Source organism: Larus michahellis, chromosome 2, assembly GCF_964199755.1.
Source record: "Larus michahellis chromosome 2, bLarMic1.1, whole genome shotgun sequence".
NCBI classification, from domain to species: Eukaryota; Metazoa; Chordata; class Aves; order Charadriiformes; family Laridae; genus Larus; species Larus michahellis.
In genome coordinates this window covers 31,275,581-31,296,124 of record NC_133897.1, presented here as the reverse complement: position 1 = coordinate 31,296,124, position 20,544 = coordinate 31,275,581, and the positions used below count along the sequence as shown (strand labels likewise).

At 40.0% G+C, this 20,544-nt stretch overlaps 1 protein-coding gene across 3 annotated transcripts in view; it reads right to left on the bottom strand.

Moving 5' to 3' along the window:
- The window catches only part of SCIN (scinderin), a 76,023-nt gene that overhangs the window by 28,937 nt on the left and 26,542 nt on the right, over positions 1–20,544 (bottom strand). For all 3 annotated transcript variants that reach the window (XM_074574769.1, XM_074574770.1, XM_074574768.1), the window contains 3 exons: positions 17,250–17,404; positions 15,607–15,768; positions 2,947–3,096 (listed from right to left, as the gene is read on the bottom strand). In XM_074574769.1, coding sequence (XP_074430870.1) covers positions 2,947–3,096; positions 15,607–15,768; positions 17,250–17,351 — 414 coding nt within the window. In that variant the 5' untranslated portion in view covers positions 17,352–17,404. The remainder of the gene's footprint in view (positions 1–2,946; positions 3,097–15,606; positions 15,769–17,249; positions 17,405–20,544) is intronic.

Sequence of the window (20,544 nt, the reverse complement as noted above, 5' to 3'; positions counted from 1 at the left end):
CTTGCTGCTGTCAAAACTGCTGCTGTTTCTAGCCACTCTGCTTTCCTAGGGTGAACGAGCTGCATCTTGCTGGCCTACCACTGCAGTCCATCCAGCCCTACAGCGTGCTCCAGACAGCTCTCTCCCATGGGGAAATTGTTCAAGCAGTGCCAGCCTGTTCCCAGTTCTTGCTAAAAATGGTAGTTGGGAGCAGGCAAGCACCCTTGTCAGACTAGTTCACCTCACCCGCAGCTGCCCAGCTCTCAACAGGAAAGCAGGCTGGCTGGGAAACACCAGCCCGGCATGGCCACTGCTGCCTCTGCTAATCCCACGGCAAGGTTTGTTGAATCAGCCTGTGCCTTGCCTCCACGGTGGGGTGTAGGCACAGCGCTCTTGCTTTACTGCCTGGGAGTGACAACTCTGTGCTTAGAGAGTAGGGATAAGATCACTATTAACTCTTTCCATTGGTACTTGTGACGGGTATGTCAGCCCCTGCTTGGTGAAGACTTTTCTAGCAGTGCTGCACGAGCAAGTTTAGCCACTGATATGGAAGCAGATTTCTAGCTCACAGGAGGGGGAATCATTCCTGACATTTATCAGAGGAGGTAATTTTAGGAAATCTCATTCTGATTTCAGTGGCATACTGGGTGACAAAATGAATATCTAAAGTACATAATTCTTTTCCCTAGAAAATAAATCAACCTTTTTCTAAGAAAGCCAGAGATTGCAAAAATCCATCCTTCCTGATGCGGAGGGAAGAAACAGGCACAATGCTGGATTCAGAGCAGTCAGCCCCAGCAAATGCTACAGCAAGTTAGAGACAATTTTGTGGGAGCAAGGAAAAATCAAAATGAAGAGCACCAGGAACTGGATACAATTTGAGCAGGAATTGGGATTAATATCTTTTACATATTTGTGAGGTTAACTAGCTTCCCAGCTTATTAGCAGCACATTTCACAGCTTGGACTGCGGAAGCCACGGCCAAGCTGCAAATGCCGTTATGTGAGCAGCACTTCCAAAAGCATATTTTCCTAGGATGATACAGACTAGAAGGTAAGCCCTGGTTGCTGACAAACTCACTCAAATCAGGCTCATTATGGTGGCGGCGATAAAAGCCACGAACCTACTTGCACTGAACTACCCATTTTTCTTCCCTCTGCATTCACAATCCAAAAGGAAAAGCAGAAACTTCTTCATACGCTGCTCAGCAAGTGAAAAAAAGGCTTACTCCCTGATGCAATAACAATGCACTGCAGGATCAAAATGCAGCCTTGGCGTTTTTCCTGCTCTTAATCATGTGTCAAGGTTGCTACAAAACAACAGTTGCACTCAGCTGGGAAAAAAAAATCTGGCAAAGAGATGCAGGGGTGAGGCCAGCATATCTGTGTCGCTTATAGCCTGTCAGGGGAGGAGGCAGCTGGCCGCCTGACGGCCGTCCCTGCAGTGGCACAGCAGTCTGACTTCCCATCTGCATCTGTACCTTAGGCAAGAGGTACAAAGTGCAGCTGTTCTGATCAATGCTCCCGAACTCAGACGTGAGCTTATCAGAAGTCCCGTGCAGAGCCTGGAGCAGTAACCCTGGGATGGGCTGGGCCCTGGGAGGCTGCTGCCAGGGGACCTTGCCAGCAGGTTCCCACAGTGGCACCCAGCCGCGGGCTGCAACACAATACCGTGATTCAATTAAGGAGCAGGAGGTTGGGCTCTAATTGCCAACTTGTGCTCTTTTCACAGAAGTTTTAGGTGTAAAATGTGTGCCACATCAGAACCTGTGTGAGAAGTCTGTACACGGAAGCAAAAGCCAGATAGAGGATTGGTTGGTTTCTTTTTGTTTTGTTTTGTTTTGTTTTTTCTTCCTTCAAAAATCTCTGGTGCACTGGGTGCCACCTCCCCTACTTCTAAGCACAGCCACATCTGTACTCACACCCACAGGCAAAAAGTCTTTGCCGGCAGAGGGACAGATTATCCAAAGGCATCACCACAGCTAGCATGGCCACGGGCTGGCAGCTCAACACCTGGCATGTTTTGCTGCTTAGGCCATAACTAGTTACAGTTTGTGTGACAAAACCAAGTGTAAGCACCATCAAAAATAATGGCATACCTGCATGCACCATTAGCATTACTTCCTGAAGTTAATCCGAGGTACAAAATAACATTCAAATTGTACATTTTCCATTTTATTGAGGGACTGCTTTATGACCCTGCTTCCCTTGTGCTTTTTTAGAGGATGAATGGAAGAAGCTTAAATTAGCACACAAATGCCAAGTGACAACGCTTTTATTAGTATGCAGCCTGCAACAACACATCAGTACTCAATTTTTTCAAGTTCTGACAACTCCATAAATTGGGGAATATTTTGTTTTTCAATCTACTTTGATAGACTGAGTTATGACATCTAAATTCTGGTGTTTAAGAAAAAGGTTAAATTTTCTAAACGTACGAGGAATGGGCTCAGTAGGGTTACTAGGGGTTAGCTGCACAGGAGATCATAATAGAAGTGGTGATGCAAAGCGGCGTGCTTGGCCCCATGCATCTCCATGCAATTTGCTACGTTTGTTGACATCCTAGGCACAGTAATTCTATGTACGTCCTCTGGTTCGGTGCTGGCTCACCTCAATGCTTCTCTTCCCTCATACGGAGTAGATAGCGTGGTTCGGGTACGAGCTGTGCTGTTAATTCAGTCACCCTATGGCTAAGTCAATCACCCTATGTCTAATCCAAAAGCGCAAAATTTAGTACTTGAAAAAGTATTCTCAGATGGTTAATTATCTCAGACTCTACTGCCCAATAAACTTAACACTGCTTGGATAAGGAGGGAAAAGTAGTATAAACTGGCCTACCATAACCTAAATCTGACTTCCTGGAGTCCTTAAAGAACACAAGGCTTGAGCCCAATCCTATTTAAGTTCCTGAGGTGTAAAAACATTTTATTCACAGCTATTTTAGTAACTGGTATGCATATTACAATACCTTTGTGAGCTGGTATGGTTCACTCCCTTCTTCCACGGTAATTAATTTAGACCTTCCATTTCGTTCATTGTCCCGAATGCCAATAGCAACTTGAGTAGCCTTCAACCGCTCGTATTTATTGCATGATGAGCCACACCACTGATAGATTTCCTAAAATAATTAAAAGCACACACACATTAGCAATAAGATTAAACACTGAGCAAAATTATTATTTTATTAATAATTATCTTACTGGATCTAAACCACCAGAACATCAGTGAAGCTATATCTTTCAGAATTAACTTTCCAGAAGAGTTTTGCTAAATCATCTAGATATTTGCAATATGCAAGATATTTATGTAATGTAATTTAGCATCTGCATCTTAGGAGAGCACTCAGTCTCAGAATAGTCAGAGTTTTGGTTTGACTGAGTTTTATCCTAAATACAGATACATCTTCAGCTATCTAAAGAACCTGAAACTCCTGAATTTGCTACTGCAAATTGTTTTTATTTTATACCTGTTCCTCTTCTATGCTACTTCAGCAGTGCTGGTTCTCTTCTGTGGCAAGAAACAAAGTAATTTCAAAATCTCAAGGAAAACTCTGACTGTATCTGCTACTCAAAGGTAAAGTTAGATTTTTCAATCCAGTTTTTATTGTGGTGACTTTTTGCTGTATAAAGATATTTAGCATACACTCTGCTGCATCAAACCACAAAAACAGCTCAACTGCAGACAGATGACACAGGTGTTTTCAATAAAAAGTCTTCTTCACTGGAAGATTTTTCCTCAGTGTACAGCTGATCCAATGCTCACAAACGTTTATTAAGCTCAGATTAATGCAAGCCCTTCCAAGCGTAGTTATCACAAAAGTCTTTATAAATTACTTCTAAAGATGTGAGGAATACACAGTTTTTCTGGTCACTTAAACCACCAAGTTCCTCCCCAGCAGAAGATGGACACATACCTGGTCCCCCTTCCTGCCTCAGGAACTGACTAAAATAAAGACAAGAGACACATCTGTAAAAGAAGCCTCCATTCAGGAAAGACAGCACCTAGGAGTAAGCTGCTGCCACAGATGCAGTCCACCCCATCAGAGCTGCCACCTTTACAAGGAGCTCCTCAGACACTGCAGCGCGGCTCTTCATGTTGATGAGCAAGGGCTCTGATGGCATGAACCCACTCCTAGATTCCATCTTGCAGGCCTTCAAGGCCTTCCTTTCATCTGGCTGAATAGGTAGTGAATGGGTACGCCCTGCACATGACCAGGAAAGAACGATTTAACCGGAACGGAGCATATTCCCAAGGCACTTCTTAGAAAGGAGGGCCACCATAACCGGCCTAAGACAGGTAACCTAATCCAGTCACACCACAGACCAAGCACCACCAGTTTTGGCAAGTCCCATTATTCATCCTGAATGCAAAGCATTTCAAAATAAAGAATTTAGATTTCAGTCTTGATTAAAATTACTAAGAAGAGACAGAACATAAGATGCAGAGCCACTAGAGGCTGAGCTGGAAGGAGCTAGTCAAAGGAAATTAATCAACTTGGCTGGTTGTTTTTTTATCCCCTCCCTTCTTCTGGAAGAAAGTAATTTGATTCTTCTTCATATGATTCTATCAAATAGTCCAAATAGCACAGCAAGAAAAGGACACAGTTGTTTTCAACTTTAAAAAAAGGTTGAACTGGTTTGTGTTCATCTACAATGCAAACAAAAAGGACTTAATCAGAGCCCTCACTGAGCAAATTATTGGGGTCTTAGTTTTACTATGTGTATACAAACGTATAAAACTTAGATTTGAGATTAAAACCTGTTTCATTCAAAAAAATTTTTTAAGCTAATTCTGCTGACCACTGCTGTTATTTAATAGTACTTGAAATGGTGGCTTGAGACAAGTGAGAGATGAAGTGTAGCTTCTCAGTACTAGCCGATGCAAACTTTTAGAAGACAGCTGACATTGATGCCATCTGCATGCGAAACAGTGCTGATACCTTCTGATATTTACTTTTCACCAGCTTGGACACAAAAAAAATAAAATAAAACCAAACTCAGTGATCTCACAGCCAAGTTCCCTTCACTTCCCTTTGGAAGCATCCTTCAAAGACAAAGCTTTAAGCTTACGTCAGGATTACACAGATTCCCAGAACTGGATCCCTTTCAACTTGCAGATGTTATGCAATGAAAGCTGTGAGATTTTCAGCTTGCCTTTACCAAACTGACTGTAGGCTTAAGACAAGGAAGAAAAAAAAAAAAAAAAGAAGCTTCCAAGTTCTAGTTTAAGTACTGTCAGCTTACTAAGTATCCAGAATCTGGAGACATACTTGGCTTCAGGTCTGAACCTTATCTTAAATCTGACTTTTAACATTTACACAGGAAAAAAAAAATTAATATCTGTGCATACTTGGAGAAACAAAATTTTCTGAAGAATTAATGAAAGACTGCCTTGAGTGTGTAGAAAGTCAAACGTTTCAATTTAAGCACATTTCTTTATATAGTTATTATAGGCATGCACTGCTTCAGCCGTCTTCTCCCAAATTTTGGGAGACTTCCCAAAACACAGATGCCTTCAGTTTCCGAGAATTTTGGCACTCGAACTTACCCATTCTGATCTTGGCTTACCTCCTACTAATTGATCTTATTTGAAATTATGTGAGAAAACAGGAGTCACTAGAGATATAGCAGCAATAAACAGGAACTCTTTCTTTAACAGAGTCTACAGAAGCAATAAGGAAGAAGACATATAGAGAATTAGCTGAAGAGGTTAAGCAGCTCTTGCCTTATCTCAGCATGCATGCTGCAATTCATGGCGATTAGTCGTTCAAAAAGGTTAAAAGTTCAGTTTCAGTTGTATGAGTCAGCCTTCTCTTGGTCTTTTGGTAACTGACCACGCAACCTCAAACAAGTATTCTCATCTACAAAATGAATAGTATTTACTGTACTGACCACAAAGGATATTGTGAGACTTAAATTGTCACTGCAAATTACAAAGAAAGACCTTTACTTCTCAGACAATAAATTCACATTTTCTTTTCTCAGCATCTCCTAAAGGTCCCACTGCACAGCGCGCCCTGGCTGCCCTGCATTCACAGCGTATTCTCCCACTTTGCCTTCAGTCCGCAAGTGACTAGACTGAGCTCTCCAACAATCCACTGGCTCTAGGCTGAAAATCAGCCTGAGGAAGGAGAAAGGCCTTTGAAAATCTACAGTAATGGATTTCAGATTTTTGATTTGCAGACTTCATTATTTTCCTTATGGAGTCCACCTTCCTGAACTACAGAAACATTCCCACAAAATGATGTGGTCTAAATACTTTTGTCCTAAAATAAAATAATTACATATGAAATTTTGTTATCTGTAACCTTGAGAAACCTTGTGTGGTAAGGTTTTTTCCTGCTGCATAAAAAACCCCACCTGAATCAACAAGCAGTGTCTGAAAACATCCTTGATCTGGACTTCACATGGATGACCCATACCATTCCTATAAGCTCCATGTTCCCTAGTTATTTAAAAAATAGTGATTTTAAAAGGTAGAGAAACAAGAACCTGATTCCTTTCGGCACTAGATATCAAAGATAGCATTCTTTTTTAAAACACTGACAGCTAAACTTCACATACTGTGTAATTTAATAGAAGGAAGTGAGCAGCCACAAGTCATGAAAGTGTCCCAGAGTAGATAACATTTCGTTATGTTTACTATGAGCACTAAACAAATACCTTAAGCATTCAGTGCTACAAGCCTTCAGGAGCTTAGATTCAGTTAATTCTCTCTTCCGAAGTAAAATCTTCTCAATTGTTTTTAAATGTATCGAATTTTGAGGCCTCATGGTAGACATTCAGCTGGATATTTACAAGTTTGTCTTCCTGATGCAACTTACCCATTTCATTCTCCACACAGATTGGTTTTCTAACAATTTAAAGCCAGAAAAAGATATTTTTAAAAGTTAAAGCCACAAGGCTAATATTTAGATCTGGATTTAACTGAAATACAGTCAGCTAATTATCTAACCATGTCCAACAGACCTGAGGCACCCGAGGCACTGAGCCTTTGGCTTGTATTTTATTACTCATGTATTTATTTTTAGACATATATGTGGTGCTCAACTAGGGACATAATAAGGTATTCAGCTTTAGCTCACTCAGTGCTTTCACAATTTCTTAGCTGTACTACACCTTCACTATTTTTAGGCTTGTTTTGCTAACCTTGTTTTGAATTGGCCAGCTGACAAAAAAATGTTTCCAATAAAATGAAAATAGAATAGAAATGTTCACTCCCCTCAAAAAAAAAAAAAGGAACTTCATTCATCAGTAATTCCTGTGACAAGCCCAGTTTATTTTCAGAAGTTTGTACTAGCAGTATTTATTTTTCGTAATCTCTTTAACAGAGTTTGAGAGAGATGCTATGAAGAGTCCCATTCTGCTACCCAATATTAATGGTTGTTGATATCAATATCCTTGTTGGATCACAGTGGGACAATTAGCAGCTTAGAGTGAGAAAATGTTGTCATGAATAATCACAATGACTACTCCAGAGTTCCCGAGGAAGGTTGGGAAGGCAAACCAGGTCTGTGATGTGCAGACTGTGGTCATATTGAGGTCTCTCCTCATCTGAACGTCTCGTGGTCTTTGGGGCATGCAGTTTGGTTTTCCAGTTCTAAAGTATCAGGAGTCACTACTTTTATTCTTAATAGCTTCTGGCCTGCAGAGTGACCTTGAGCAAGTCACATGAGATTTCTACAGCACATTAAAAATGACCCAACACTTAGCTTCTATACAGAAGCGTGTGGCAGGATGATTATGTATGGCTTGTGTAACTCTTACTCAGAGTACCTTGGCACTTTTCCCTGCATGGAGAGGGATTGTGAAAGTACACCTCCTGCTTTTCTGCTCCAGCCTCAAATGGCATGTAGAGCAAGAGAAGGAAAAATAAAAAAAAAATTGTGTATTTCAGAAGTGACATAAAAACCAAGTTTTCCTTTCTAATACATAGCCACCTCTGTATTCAACTGGCAGCCTGCTCGGTTTGGAGGCAAACAAAAATATACTCTGCATCCTGGTGTCTTTTCTATGAATCTTAGTCAGGACTATGAAAGCAAAACCAAGAAGCTTAAATCTGTGAAGAAGTCACAATTTTGTTCTAGTAACTACATGCCATGAACATAAAAGTGTTTTAATCCTATGTCTTTGTTGAAGTATCTATTAATTTCCAGCCCATACTGTAACTGCCTATTTGCATTCTCTTACATGAACAGACGTTAAAAAGCTAAACAAATTAAATAGGTTTCAAAACTCTATTTGATGTAAATTTGTTGCAAAACTCCAATTTCAGTAGAAATAATAGTGAAATGTTTAAGGGATTGAGTCACTCATCTTAAAATATTAAAATAAAAATTTAAGCTTTCATTAAGGAAAGACTTCAAGCCAAGAATCACAAGCTGGTGTGCCTCTACTCTCTTTGGCAGGCCCTGTTGTACTCCAAACCTGTCCACCTTTGCCCGCACCTACACCAGAACATGCACCCTGAATGTAATTGCACCTCAATTAAAAAAATTACCACTCATTTAAGATTCAGCTAAATCTATAGCGTGGATAGTGTCATGTCAACATGGTGTAGCTTATGCTGACTTCACGTATGTCAGTCTGGATGTTGTCTTCTGTTCCTCTAAACCACAACATCAGTTGCTGAGGCACGGCTATGGAAACAGAGGTTCTTAGTGCAAAAAAGACCTTCAGCTAAACCCCCCTCACTCGTGTGAAACACCACATTCTCTTTACCCCCACAACTCATACAAAAGGGTGAAAAGCAAGAAAAGAGGGTTTTTAAAGTTATTACTTCCTTAATTCCTCTCTTCTCTTTGGCTTAGCTGCCTCTGTTTATTAGAATCAGATCAGAGGCTGGGCAAATAACCACATCACAGAAAGCCACAGCTTCTGTGGTTCACTGGTTTCACAGTAGGTAGGTAGAAGAAAGGCTTGTAAAGAAAGGTGGGTCAGGAGGAGAGGAGCTGTGATACAGGAGTGCCCAAAGGACCCACACATGCGAGTGAACTTAAGACATCACTCTCCTTGAGGGAAGTAGAAAAAAGAAAACCTATCGAAGTTATGGGCAAATTGAACATGCACGAGTATTAGCAAAGCTTTTATATGTATCTTATCATGCTCCTGTGTTTGTATCGGAATACTTGGCATGCGCTTAGCTGAAACTGCATTCATTCTCTTCATGGTCATTACTAAACAGCTGTTCTGATAAGGCACAAGTTCATTCTAGCTGAAACTGGTTTTGTTAAAGTCTAGTCTCTAAAATTAACAGATTTAAAGGAAAATGCCAATACAAAATGCAGAGAGACTTGCAAAAAAAGCTTTTATATGAACTGCAAGCAACAGAAATACTTCCAGTGCCTTCAGTTCTGTAAATAAAAGTATTTGTAAACTAATGCATTTTACCTTGGAGTTTATAATTCAAATACCAAGTTCTTGGAAACTAAATGGAGACCCCTAAAGCAAGAATGTAGAGCTTTTTGTGCTAAATCAAGAAAACAGAGTGTAAATGTTGGGGAAAATAACTGAACGGTAAAACTGAATAAAAGTGACTAGGATACAGTACTTTTTGTCAGTTCACTGATATTCAGTTTTTTAGGAACTGACATGTATATTAAGAAGAATGTTTGGATTGAACCAGGTTAATATAGACCTCTGGAGACATTTTTCTCCTTAAATTATTCAGTGGTTTTTTTCCTTTATTGGCTGTTAAATTCTTGATATAGGCAGGGAAAAGAAAAAAATAATTTCACATATTCATCAAATCTGCCTTTTAACATTTGTTGAAACTGTAATACAGTGACCCATTGAAAGTTGTGGAGTTTTGATAATCCAAAACAAACTCTGAATTCATTCAGCCAGAACACTGCTGAGGCCACCACAAGCCTGGCCCTGGTATAATTACAATAGTGTCTTTGTAATCAGTCTTGAAGTCTCCCAGTTGATTCAACTGGAACAAATTGCCAGAATAAAAATAAGTCAGATGTACCACAGTCATACACTTACTACGTTCATTTTTCCTCTCACACCTGTTTTGCTAGTATATTCTGGGAATAGCTGTTGCTACTAGGAGGTTATTTATTCTAAATAAGAGCAGCTCAAGCAGCAAAACCTCTGGATTTCCCATAGCATCAGAAAGACAAGTAACCTAACTAAATCCTTGTGCATATATGTATGTCCCATCCACCTGAACCTTTAATGGTGGTCTGTTTCAGCCACTTTTCTGTGTACAAGTGGGGGTGAGGAGAAGCTTTCCTGTCCATAGGGTAAGAAGGAAAACTACATACCCTGAATACTCTAACTGAAGTGGGCAAAAAAAGGCTTGTTATTTATTTTTCTCCATCTAATGACCCAGGGACTACAACAGTTTCCAGAATGCTGGAGTTCACGCTACTGGAGCTGTAAAAGTGATTGGTTCACAGACTTACTGAAAAATGAGATGCTTGCTTACTAAGATACGCTGTGCATAGCTATAATCACATTTTTAAACTATTAATAAGTCCATAAAGTTAATGAAGAACTAAAGCAGTTTAGTTCTTCCAAGCTCTGCTACTTGTTTGGCAGCTCCCTGCTACAGCAGGGCAATAGTTTAACTCTCAGCTGGGGGAAACTGGGGAAGAGGTTAGTTGTAGGAGAAACATGTGAATGAAAAACATGGAAAAAGGACACAACTAGTCAGCTGTTAGTGCCAGACAAAGCAACTAGAAGAGAAACTTAACAGTGATGAACTCCACCATGCAAGAATCTGCTCTTCCATTCCTGTTTACACCCAAACAGTGATTTTATTAAAGTGCTGACTGTGACCTGGTTTCTCTAAAGGAAGAGAAGCAAAGGCACCTAGAAGAGATAGTGCAGGCAAGAAGGCAGGGAGATTACAGAAGCAAGGAAAATTTCAACTTTGTTTAAGGTTGCAATGTGATGCTGAGTCATACCCTGTAGTCATAACCATAAAGCAAGTATCTGTCCTCTTGATCCTTTACTGTTAAAAAGCAGAAGTTAATTTTTTTGTAAACATAACAATCTATAGCAAGTTAACAGTTTTTATAAAAAGCAGCTGTGAATAAAAAAAACAGCCTTTTTTGCTTGATGAATTTTTTCCCAGGTCTTCATGAAAGACAGCAATCTTTTTCCTTTTGACATAATACCTAAGTCAGGAGTTCAAGTAGGAACATACTGACAATATGCTGACATATAAAAGCATCACAATAGCTTTATTCAGTCTCACACTTTTGAGTTCTAACATCATAATATTCACTTGTGATTCATGGAGCCCTTGAGATGTACTTATGTTGATTGCCGGATGGCACAAGTTGTTTTTAAGCACATCGCAGGCTCTTAAATTTCAAACCAGCAACCCCGTGTCTGTTTATAAATCAGTTTATAAGCACCCCTATGGGAATGGGAAGGATGGACAACTGCATGCAGTTTACCTTCAGTCTTCACTTAACTTAAGACACAGTTAACACCTCAACGTCTGCATTCTTCCTTTGGGAAGAAGGGTAACATTTTATTAGCAGAGCTTTGTACTGACAAAACTTTCCAGCCTCGATCAGGCCCAAGCTCAGAACTGCTTGTTACTTATCACACACCTTATTTTACCAAGGGTCTCCTAATTCCTTCCAGGAGGCTGAGTGGTACACTGCCCTCTTCCTGCCCCCTGCAGTCACTTGACTCATAGCACTGCTGCTGCCTCCCATCAAGAGGGAAGTCAGCCAGACAGAACCAAGTCTTACATTTTACAAAGCTCTATCTGAACAAACGTGTAGAGAATATTTAAAGGATACAACTATAGACAGCCTTCATACAGCAGAGCTTCCCAAACAGAGTTGAGAAGCGTTCAGTAAAATCAGCTGGTCACTTCATGCTGTTTTATTGTATTGCTACTCCCATTACTTCTGCTCCATGTTTTGATAACCAGCCAAATAATCAACAGGTCCCAACATTCACATTTTGTACATCACCAGTGTATACCAATGCACGTAGAGTGATTTTCACAATACTGAAAAGTTTCCTTCCCACTTTAAACCAATCACTAAGAAAGTTGACAAAAGAGGTTAAAATCTTTAGCACATCTTATCAGAAATATACATATATAAGCTATATTAACATATGCATCTGGATAATACTAAAATAGCCTGGGGAACAGCATGTATGTTATTCACTGAGTGGCACAATGATTAATCTATTTCCTTCCTTCCCATTTTCCATGCCCTCTTATGCTCCTTGCTCTTTTGAGAATTTGTCTTGGTGATGGAGGAAGAAAAAGGGATGTGGCTGGAGGATGGGGTGGTGCAGGGAGAGCTGCATCTGGAGGTAAAGGGGACAGCACAGACCAAGGACAGTTTATAGCCACCAAGAACTGCCAAACCCATCCTGGTGCTTCTCAGGTGGGACACCAGGAAGAGCTCAGCACCCTCCAACCAAAAGGATGGAATGGGAAGTGAGGCAGAAGACCATGGCTTCTGGGAGGACTTGAGCACAGCTACGCCAGGACAGGACGCACCAAGCGGCACCTGACAAGGTAAAGTGTGCTTTACTCCAGGCCTGTACAAAACCTTCTCAGCAACTGCCTTGCACTTGTCTTGCCTGCCCTCTCCCAAAGGCTCCCTTACAGGGAGATTCTCAGGTTCATCAAGGACATGTCATGGAAATCCCTTGTAGAAAAAAATTAAAAAATAAAATCATAAATCTGGGTCTGGCACTCCAGGCACCCTCCTGGATCACTCATTGCACTGGAACATCAGTCTGGTAGTCACAGCGCTCATGTGATGGTCTTACAGGAGACTGAATAAAAGGTCTTTAACACATTACATACAGGTAATGACTCCACTCATATCAAAGACAGTGTTTTCTCTGCCATCTGCAGCTATTTTCTATTCCAGCCTAGAGAGTTCAAAGGAGGCAAGATAAGACCTGGGCAGGATATTTGAAGTGCTGTAGATGTGGTTTAGTACCATATCTAGGTATGAGGTAACCATCAGAACCTGAACTGTAAATATGCGAACCTAGCTGGAAATGCACATAAACGCTTTTTACTTAAGGCATTTTCACTGGGAGGGAAACCTTAGTGACTTTAATGATTTTATTCCTGATCATTATTATCTTTCTTAATTTTCCCTTATCTGTTCAAACCACAGGTTTCAAATACTGCTGTAATTGAGCTCAGTGGGAAATCCTATATGATTTTTCATTATATTAGGTAAAGCGGCTTGATAAAACGTAACAGCAAATGGACTGCATAAGCGGTTTTGCAGTGCCATGGAGACCATCCTTCTTGTTAGCTAAGACATTGGGGAAAGTAAGTCTTGGAAATTCATCTTATTTGACATGCTACAATAATTTGATATTAAAAGCACTGACCATAAGCTCATTATTTTATGCAATTACTGCCCATTATTCTCAGACAATGATTCAGTAGTGCCCTGCAATAAATCCCAAGACTCAAGAGCAACCCTATTTAAGATTAATTTTATTTCAATTAAGGAATCTACTTGAGCCAAAATCTTTTTTTTCTTTTTTTAAAGGATCCCTAAATTCAATTAAGAGCTCCTGTAAACCCATTTATAATGAACCTCTAGTCATGGACCCATGGAAAATTTCAATCTGAAATACAGTTAATTCAGCTTGAAATATAGTTCATAGAAAATACACTGTCACAGTAGAAATTGTGAGCAAGTTTTACACCACACCTATTTCACTATTGAAAGTTACTAGACTTACATATTTTCATCTTGAAGTATGTCACGCATTGCCTTTTCATCCCCCACAGAAAAGGTCTGGTTTATATCCTAACCTATGATGAAGTTACTACAAATGTCTGGATGCTGAAAGACTTTTTTCCTTAACACATCCAAGGAAACACATCCCACGTATACCACTGACACGGCAAGACCAAAGAACTGTTGTTAGTCATGTGATTTGACTGATATTTCCCATAGCGTGGTAAAGAAGATATCTAGATGTTCACGTCTAATCTTTCTTCCTGCAAAGGCACAGTGTTGCCTTGCTGCTTAACCTCTGTCTTATCAAACAGGAAATCAGAAACCAGAGCGATGTTATACTAAAAAAAAAAAAGAAAAAGGCTCATAATGTATGTTCAGTATTAGAAATCAAGACTTTAAAGCCATATTACGTTTGAATTACTTAGTGACAGTGCTGTCCTCTCGACAAGTCTCATCAAAAGGGATGAACCCCAAGCTATACACATAATACCACTATTACCTATAGTGTGTTTCATCAGTGTCATTGCCACCTCTGTGGTGGGACCTGAGTATTAGGTGAACTGGGTAACTGTGGCACAATGAGGATCAGGACAAACCAAATTAATGGAGTACACCCAGTTCCATGGGGTGTCCATGGGAGGTTAACTCCAAACCAGAAAACTCAAGCCCTGTGACAGCCTCACTGCAAACGCAGCATTTGCTATCAATGTTTAGTTCCAACTTTCCCATTTCCCATGGGTTAACTCTGAAAGGGAATAGATGATTGAGTCTTCTATGCATTCTTAGTACAAAGTGTCATTGAGAGATAGCTGTTTGGATACTGATGACTTGGTTGTTTCGGATGATTAGACCACAGTGCCAAAGGATAAATGGGGATAATGTTAGGAAAACATTGGTTGTTGTTCTATCTGAAGGCTGCTAAGCATGATAAAATTCTAACAGACAATCAATATAGCTACTTCATACCAATATCTTCAATCATCACACCAGAGGATGCTTTTCAGAAGAAACAGCCAAACCCGTAACATGAGTTCAGAACTCCTTTTTCAATAGGTCATGGAACTCTTCTCTGAAATCTTGCTGAAATAGCTGACCACTTCCTTGTGAAGCATTACAATTAAGACCAACTGCAGTTGCTGTCTTGCAAATGAACTGTTTTTCTCTCATACACTCTTAGTTTTATACATGTCAGCATATCAGGCAGGGGAATACTTTCAAAGTGATAACTATCATCTAATAGCACAGACTACATCCCAGCTGCTACTTTTAGAATTAATTTTAAGACTTTGATACTAAGGTGACCGTACTATACTTTAAGTCATCTGGAGCGAGCAAAATTATCTTATCTGTCCACATGCTTCTGTGCAAAGTCTCTCTACTTGCTTTCAGCAGAAAGCCTTGAAGTATGGGATGGCTTCTCAAGTGACCTCTTGAAATACTGAAGTAGTTTTATAACATATTGTATGATAAGTTTATTATGACAACTTTTACAGCTTTTTTTTAGCGTGAATTGTCATGATCAAAGTTTTATGAGTATCAAGAAATGCTCTTAAGGGAAAGGTCCAATCTGTGTTCTGCTCTGAAGCCTAGCACTGATCCCATTCAGCTGGCAGACAGTGTCAAAGTCAGACAGGACTTACTGTGAACAGCTTAAGGTTCAAACATGAGTAGTAAAAAATGCCAATGCCTTGAGCGGGAAAGAGAACTGCTTACCGAAGGATAATCTGTGCATACTTCAGAAAACATTTAGGGCAGTTTTGAACCTTCAAAGTGTTGTGACACTAAAACTGATTTACTAAAGCAGATTCTTGTCAGTTTGTGTGAGTGACAAAATCAGTTGCACGGTTTAGGGGATGATTCAGACCTTAGAAGGGATGCTGCATCTCTTACTTTTCAGTGTGTTTTGCTCTAGGATATACTTACAGTTCCAAGGTCAATAATGAAACAATCTCCTCTGTTGAAGCTGGTCCAAGCCAGGGGGACTTCTGTGGCTCTTACAACTCTCCGGCCCTTGATATGCAGAAGCCTCTGAGCACTCAGATCATTAGTAACAACATGATTAAATCCAGAAGCAACACCACCTGCCTGAATAAAACAAAACAAAGCAGCAAGCTTTATTTTAGTTTGATTTCTCAAATTTACTGTTTTGCTACAGCTGAGGAGCTAGCAGGGCTAAAACATAGTTTATGCAGCGAGAGGTTAGCCAAAATAATATACTGTTTAACAGTGCTGGCCACAGACCAGACAGACTTGGGGAACACTGCTGCTGCTGAACTCTCAGGTGTGAGCCTTTGAGGAAGAAGATGTCACCCCACTTCAAAAGGTTTTCAGATGAATGGGGAAAGGGAAAGCACATTCCTGCATCATCCAGATAAGGTAATGCTGAACCACACTGTTAGGACAAAAGTCAGTAGGTTATCAAGTAAGGACTGAGGGAAAGCAGAGGGATATGGAGCTTCTGTACAAGTTTTCACAACTTCCTTAAATTCAATAGGTCTGGGTGTTTTAGTGCCTGGTTACGTGTAGAGGGAGGAGGCATTTCACAGCAGCTCTGTGATTTTCTGAAAAGAATATTTGCAACTTAAGAGGCAAGTTAGCAAAAAGCACCAAACTTGGGTAAGCGAGACCAAACTATTGATTTACAATCTATAAAGTGTAAATTTAAGCCTCATTTATTTCTGTAAACTGGTTCGTGAGGCTCTGTGAGGCAGTATTCTCCACTCCTCCACAAGAGCCAGATCTTGGGTTGGAATAGAAAATGTCTCTTGAAATTACAAAGAAAAAAAGTTATGTAAAGGAGTGGGCAGGTCACTGTCAAACTCTTATGCAAACAGAGTTAAAAGCTTCAAACTGGTTTTGTAGACAAACCTCCATAATGGGAAAAAGGCTGACTGAGCAATAGCTCCCAGAGCTCCTGCTACAAGGAGACTGTCAGTACATGCATTATTTTATTCTTAAACACAGATGTCTCAAAAAATTTCCTTCCAAAGATTCTGTTTCTGGAAGTAGCACAACAAGGAGTCTGACAGTACAGCTTTTTAAAACATTTAACAAGTTTAGTGAAAAGTATTTGGGAGTATTTTTACCTACCTCAAAGAAAAAAATTGCAGTAGGACTGCAAAAGCACCATTTTTAGACTAAAATGAGGTTTTGGTCTTTTCCACTCTGCTCGTGTTTTTAACCACTTAAGCACACTGGGTTCTGCATTTGAACAAAATGATTCAGTCTACAACCTAAAATGGTTTCTGTGAAATTTGCTGCCTCCCGAACACAAAGAGTCCCTATGGTGAGCGCCCTTAGGCACACAAGTATGAAAACCCAGGATAGCTTGATGGGGGTGGGATGAAAGCGGGGCGGGGGGGGGAAATCATTGGGAAAGCTGCTGCTTTCTGTACAAGTACTGGGACTCCTATAGTTTAGGATAGGTAGTTCAGATCTGAAACCACTAAAAATTAAGAAACAATTTTAAAACTTTCAGTAACAGATACAAAGTAAAAGATTTGTTTTTACTCGGAAGACAGTGTTACATACATTTTTAGAATATATTTTGACAGCTGGCACTTTACCTTGTATTTAATTCCTCCTTTGAAGTAGCCCACAAACTCAGTAGACTCATATCCTTGAATTTCTCTACTCTGCACAGGCTTTCCTCCTAAATAGTCATCCATTTGAACAGCAAAGATAGCTGCAGCTGTGCTTTCATCCTGGGTACATTCTTTCCCTGAAATAATATGAAATATTATGTCTATAAAGCACTAATGTAACTTTGAATTCTGCTGGAGAAATCATTTCTGTGATAATCAGGCACTGCCTTCAGCAGGTTGTAGAGCCCCTGTATGTTGCAACAAAACACTACACCGTAACCTTTTTCACCACCCAATGCATGATCATCCACACCATTTCTTAACTACTTGTAGAACTGCCTTCATAAGCAAAAAAAATGAAAGATAGCCAGGTTCGTCTTCTCTCAGTCTCTTTGAACAAGAGAATACTTTAATTAAGTTTAGCATGGCAAGTGTCTGCCGTAACGATTTTTGGACTTCGAGTTGAAGTGCAAAGACTAAGGAAGGTCATGTTAAAGGACTGATTAGATAGCAAACCATATATTTATGCTAAAAGCAACTCGCCAAGCCATAAAGTTAAAATCAGAAGCAGTCCTCTGGACACTATAATGAAGCAATGGGCATTTTGCGTAGATAGCTTTATTAGATCACCTGGTACAGCTGGGAGAAAGAAAAGCAGCTTTGGGGCTCAGATATTTACTTCATGAGGTCACACATCGTTTCGTACCTTTCAAAGATTAGCCTCTTCTCAGGAATGTGGCAAAATGGGCCCTTTAACTAGTGTGTTGATGGCCTAATCACACTGCAAAGCAGATTGTATATTAAAACAAAACTTCTAGCATGGGCCCATACAGTTTTGATGAACATTTTCAGCAGTTTTGATTGTTCCAAGAGCAGTGCAAGTAGGATTGAGTCTCAAAAAACTAGCTTCTCAAGAACTTTTGAAGAGTGAGGAAAGGCAAGGTTTGCCGTTTGGTTTTTATTTGTTCTTTCTAAATAAGAGGAAGAAGCTGGTATACAAGCAACAGTTCTCAAGGGCAGCTTCTCACTTGCATTAACCATTTCTTTGCTTCTAGGTGACTGAGTGGAAAAATAGCACAGAGCTCCAGGCAGCCCAGACAGAGATACCTCTCTCAGGCTGTGGGAGAATGGGAAGTGTGTAGTGCGGTGTTGGTGTCACCTCAGGGTGTAATGAGTCGTTGTTGTCACAGGAAGCCTGTCAGTAAGGCATTAGGAAAGAATAAAGCCTGGGGAAGGGGGGACAGGGATGCCTAAGTGGATCACCAAGATAGCTCCTCAGAGGGACAATAAATATGCTATTCATGGCCCAGCAGTGCAAATGCCACAAGACAACTCCCACTGCCCCCCAACAACTGTGCTTCTCTGAGAAGCAGTGCCACCACTGCCACCACCACAGCTTCTGTGGGGACACAGGTGCAATAGAAGCGCCCAGAAAGCAGCAAGGATGAAACAGGGAAGGGATCCAAAGAATAATGGAGACAGGGGGAAGAGAAAAGCATGAGGCCTTACCCAAAATGGTAAAAAAAAATAAGTTACTGAAAGGGGATAACACAAGAAGCTCTGAAAAAAATATCCCCATCACTCAAGTGACAGAAGAATTTGCTATGTGATAATATGCTTTCTTAGAACTGGGTACTTCCTTAAAGTTGGTGGCAAAGTTTTGTTTGCTTTTTGGTTTGTGGTTTTTTTTTTTTTTTTAGGGTTAGTCATGCCCATTAGGACTAGATCCTTCAGGTTTATTGCTTGTAATTACACAGCAGGGTTCAGGGCTGAAGAAAATTGGTTTTGGAACAGTGTTAGAGATAAGAACAAAAACCAGGCTCAGTCTCTGAGCTGCTGTGCAGTAAAATAGTCAGTGAAACCCTATTTAAATAAAGTGAGCATCAATCCAAGTGTAGGTCATTCAAGCTGTATGGAAAACAGATTTACCTTATAGTTTGAGGCACAAACAACTATAAATAAGCCAGAATACAAAGCCAGACTGGATAAATCTTATCACTTAATCTCTGGGGACAAGGGTTAAAAAAATAGTTAAAAGTCCCATGCATGATTTTATTAAAGATATTAAGTGGGATAGAGTCAGGCTTACTCCCACAAGTGGCTTCATAGTGCCATTTCCACTAGTTATAATTTCAAGTCAAGACAGCTCCCTTCAGTTTAGTTTAGCTGCTAAGATATCCCTCAAGTGCCAGTGCAGACATCCAAATCAGGATCTCTAAGCAAAGGTAAAAATGGATACAGCTACCATGACAGATCCATATTGATTGCTTGGCCATGCCAACATCACTGCAGCACCTGAGTTGGCTTGTTCAGAAACTACCTGACCTGGACAGCACTTCACCATATGTGAGGTAAAACATTGGCTTTCGCATAGGAAGCTTCAAGCCAATGGAACAACTGTGATAGTGGGAACAAAGGCAGGCCCAGAACCTCAGAGTAACCAGTGGTGGTTCGCTTAGATGCCCAGAGAAGCATTGCTGCCCTTAGGCATGGTTTTAGGATACTCAGGGATAAGTTTTACTAAGCAAAAAGCTGTGAAGGGGACTGTTAGGTAAGTCAAGTTGCATAATGTTTGAAATCCTTTCCTAAAAGTAACCTTCTATTGTAATAGTGGTCACCCATGTCTGAACTTTATACTAAAATAGTTGGTGTACTGGAACGATTTGAGTAGAAAGTTTTAAGTATTAGGTGACAAAAATCAGATTAAACAAGGATTTGTTGTCCCCTAGGACTCTGGTCTCAGGTAGTAATGAGACACATTTGGTGAAGAAATTCTGTAATTTGCTTTCTTTAGGAGTTTTTTTCCTAATTAGTTATTATTAGTTAATTCCAAATTCTCAAAACTTTTTTCTTTTGCAAATTCACATGTACTGTTGGTAAGGACAAAGTACCATGCAGGCTGTAGTTTCACAGCTGATAGACAGAAAAGGTGTGAAGTAATCCTCCCTCAGAGATCGCTGTATGTTTCACCAGGAGTAAAAGAAATTCAGATGCCTCCCTGCCCTCCATGGTCTTTAAAAAAGGCTCTTTCACTGTACACATTCCAGAGAAAATATTTCTCCTGTATAGCTTTCATATATTGTTGTAAATAGGTGTGGAAAGCTGTACATTTATCAAGTTCTTTAGCAACAACTTTAGTTTTATTAACTGAGAAAGGCAAAGTTTAACAACTTCAGAGACACAGTTCATTTATCAATATTTTTTCGTACTGAACTATATGTTAAGAGAGAGAATACATTTAAGATAAAGCTTGCATTGCACTGAGTTAAAAAAAAAT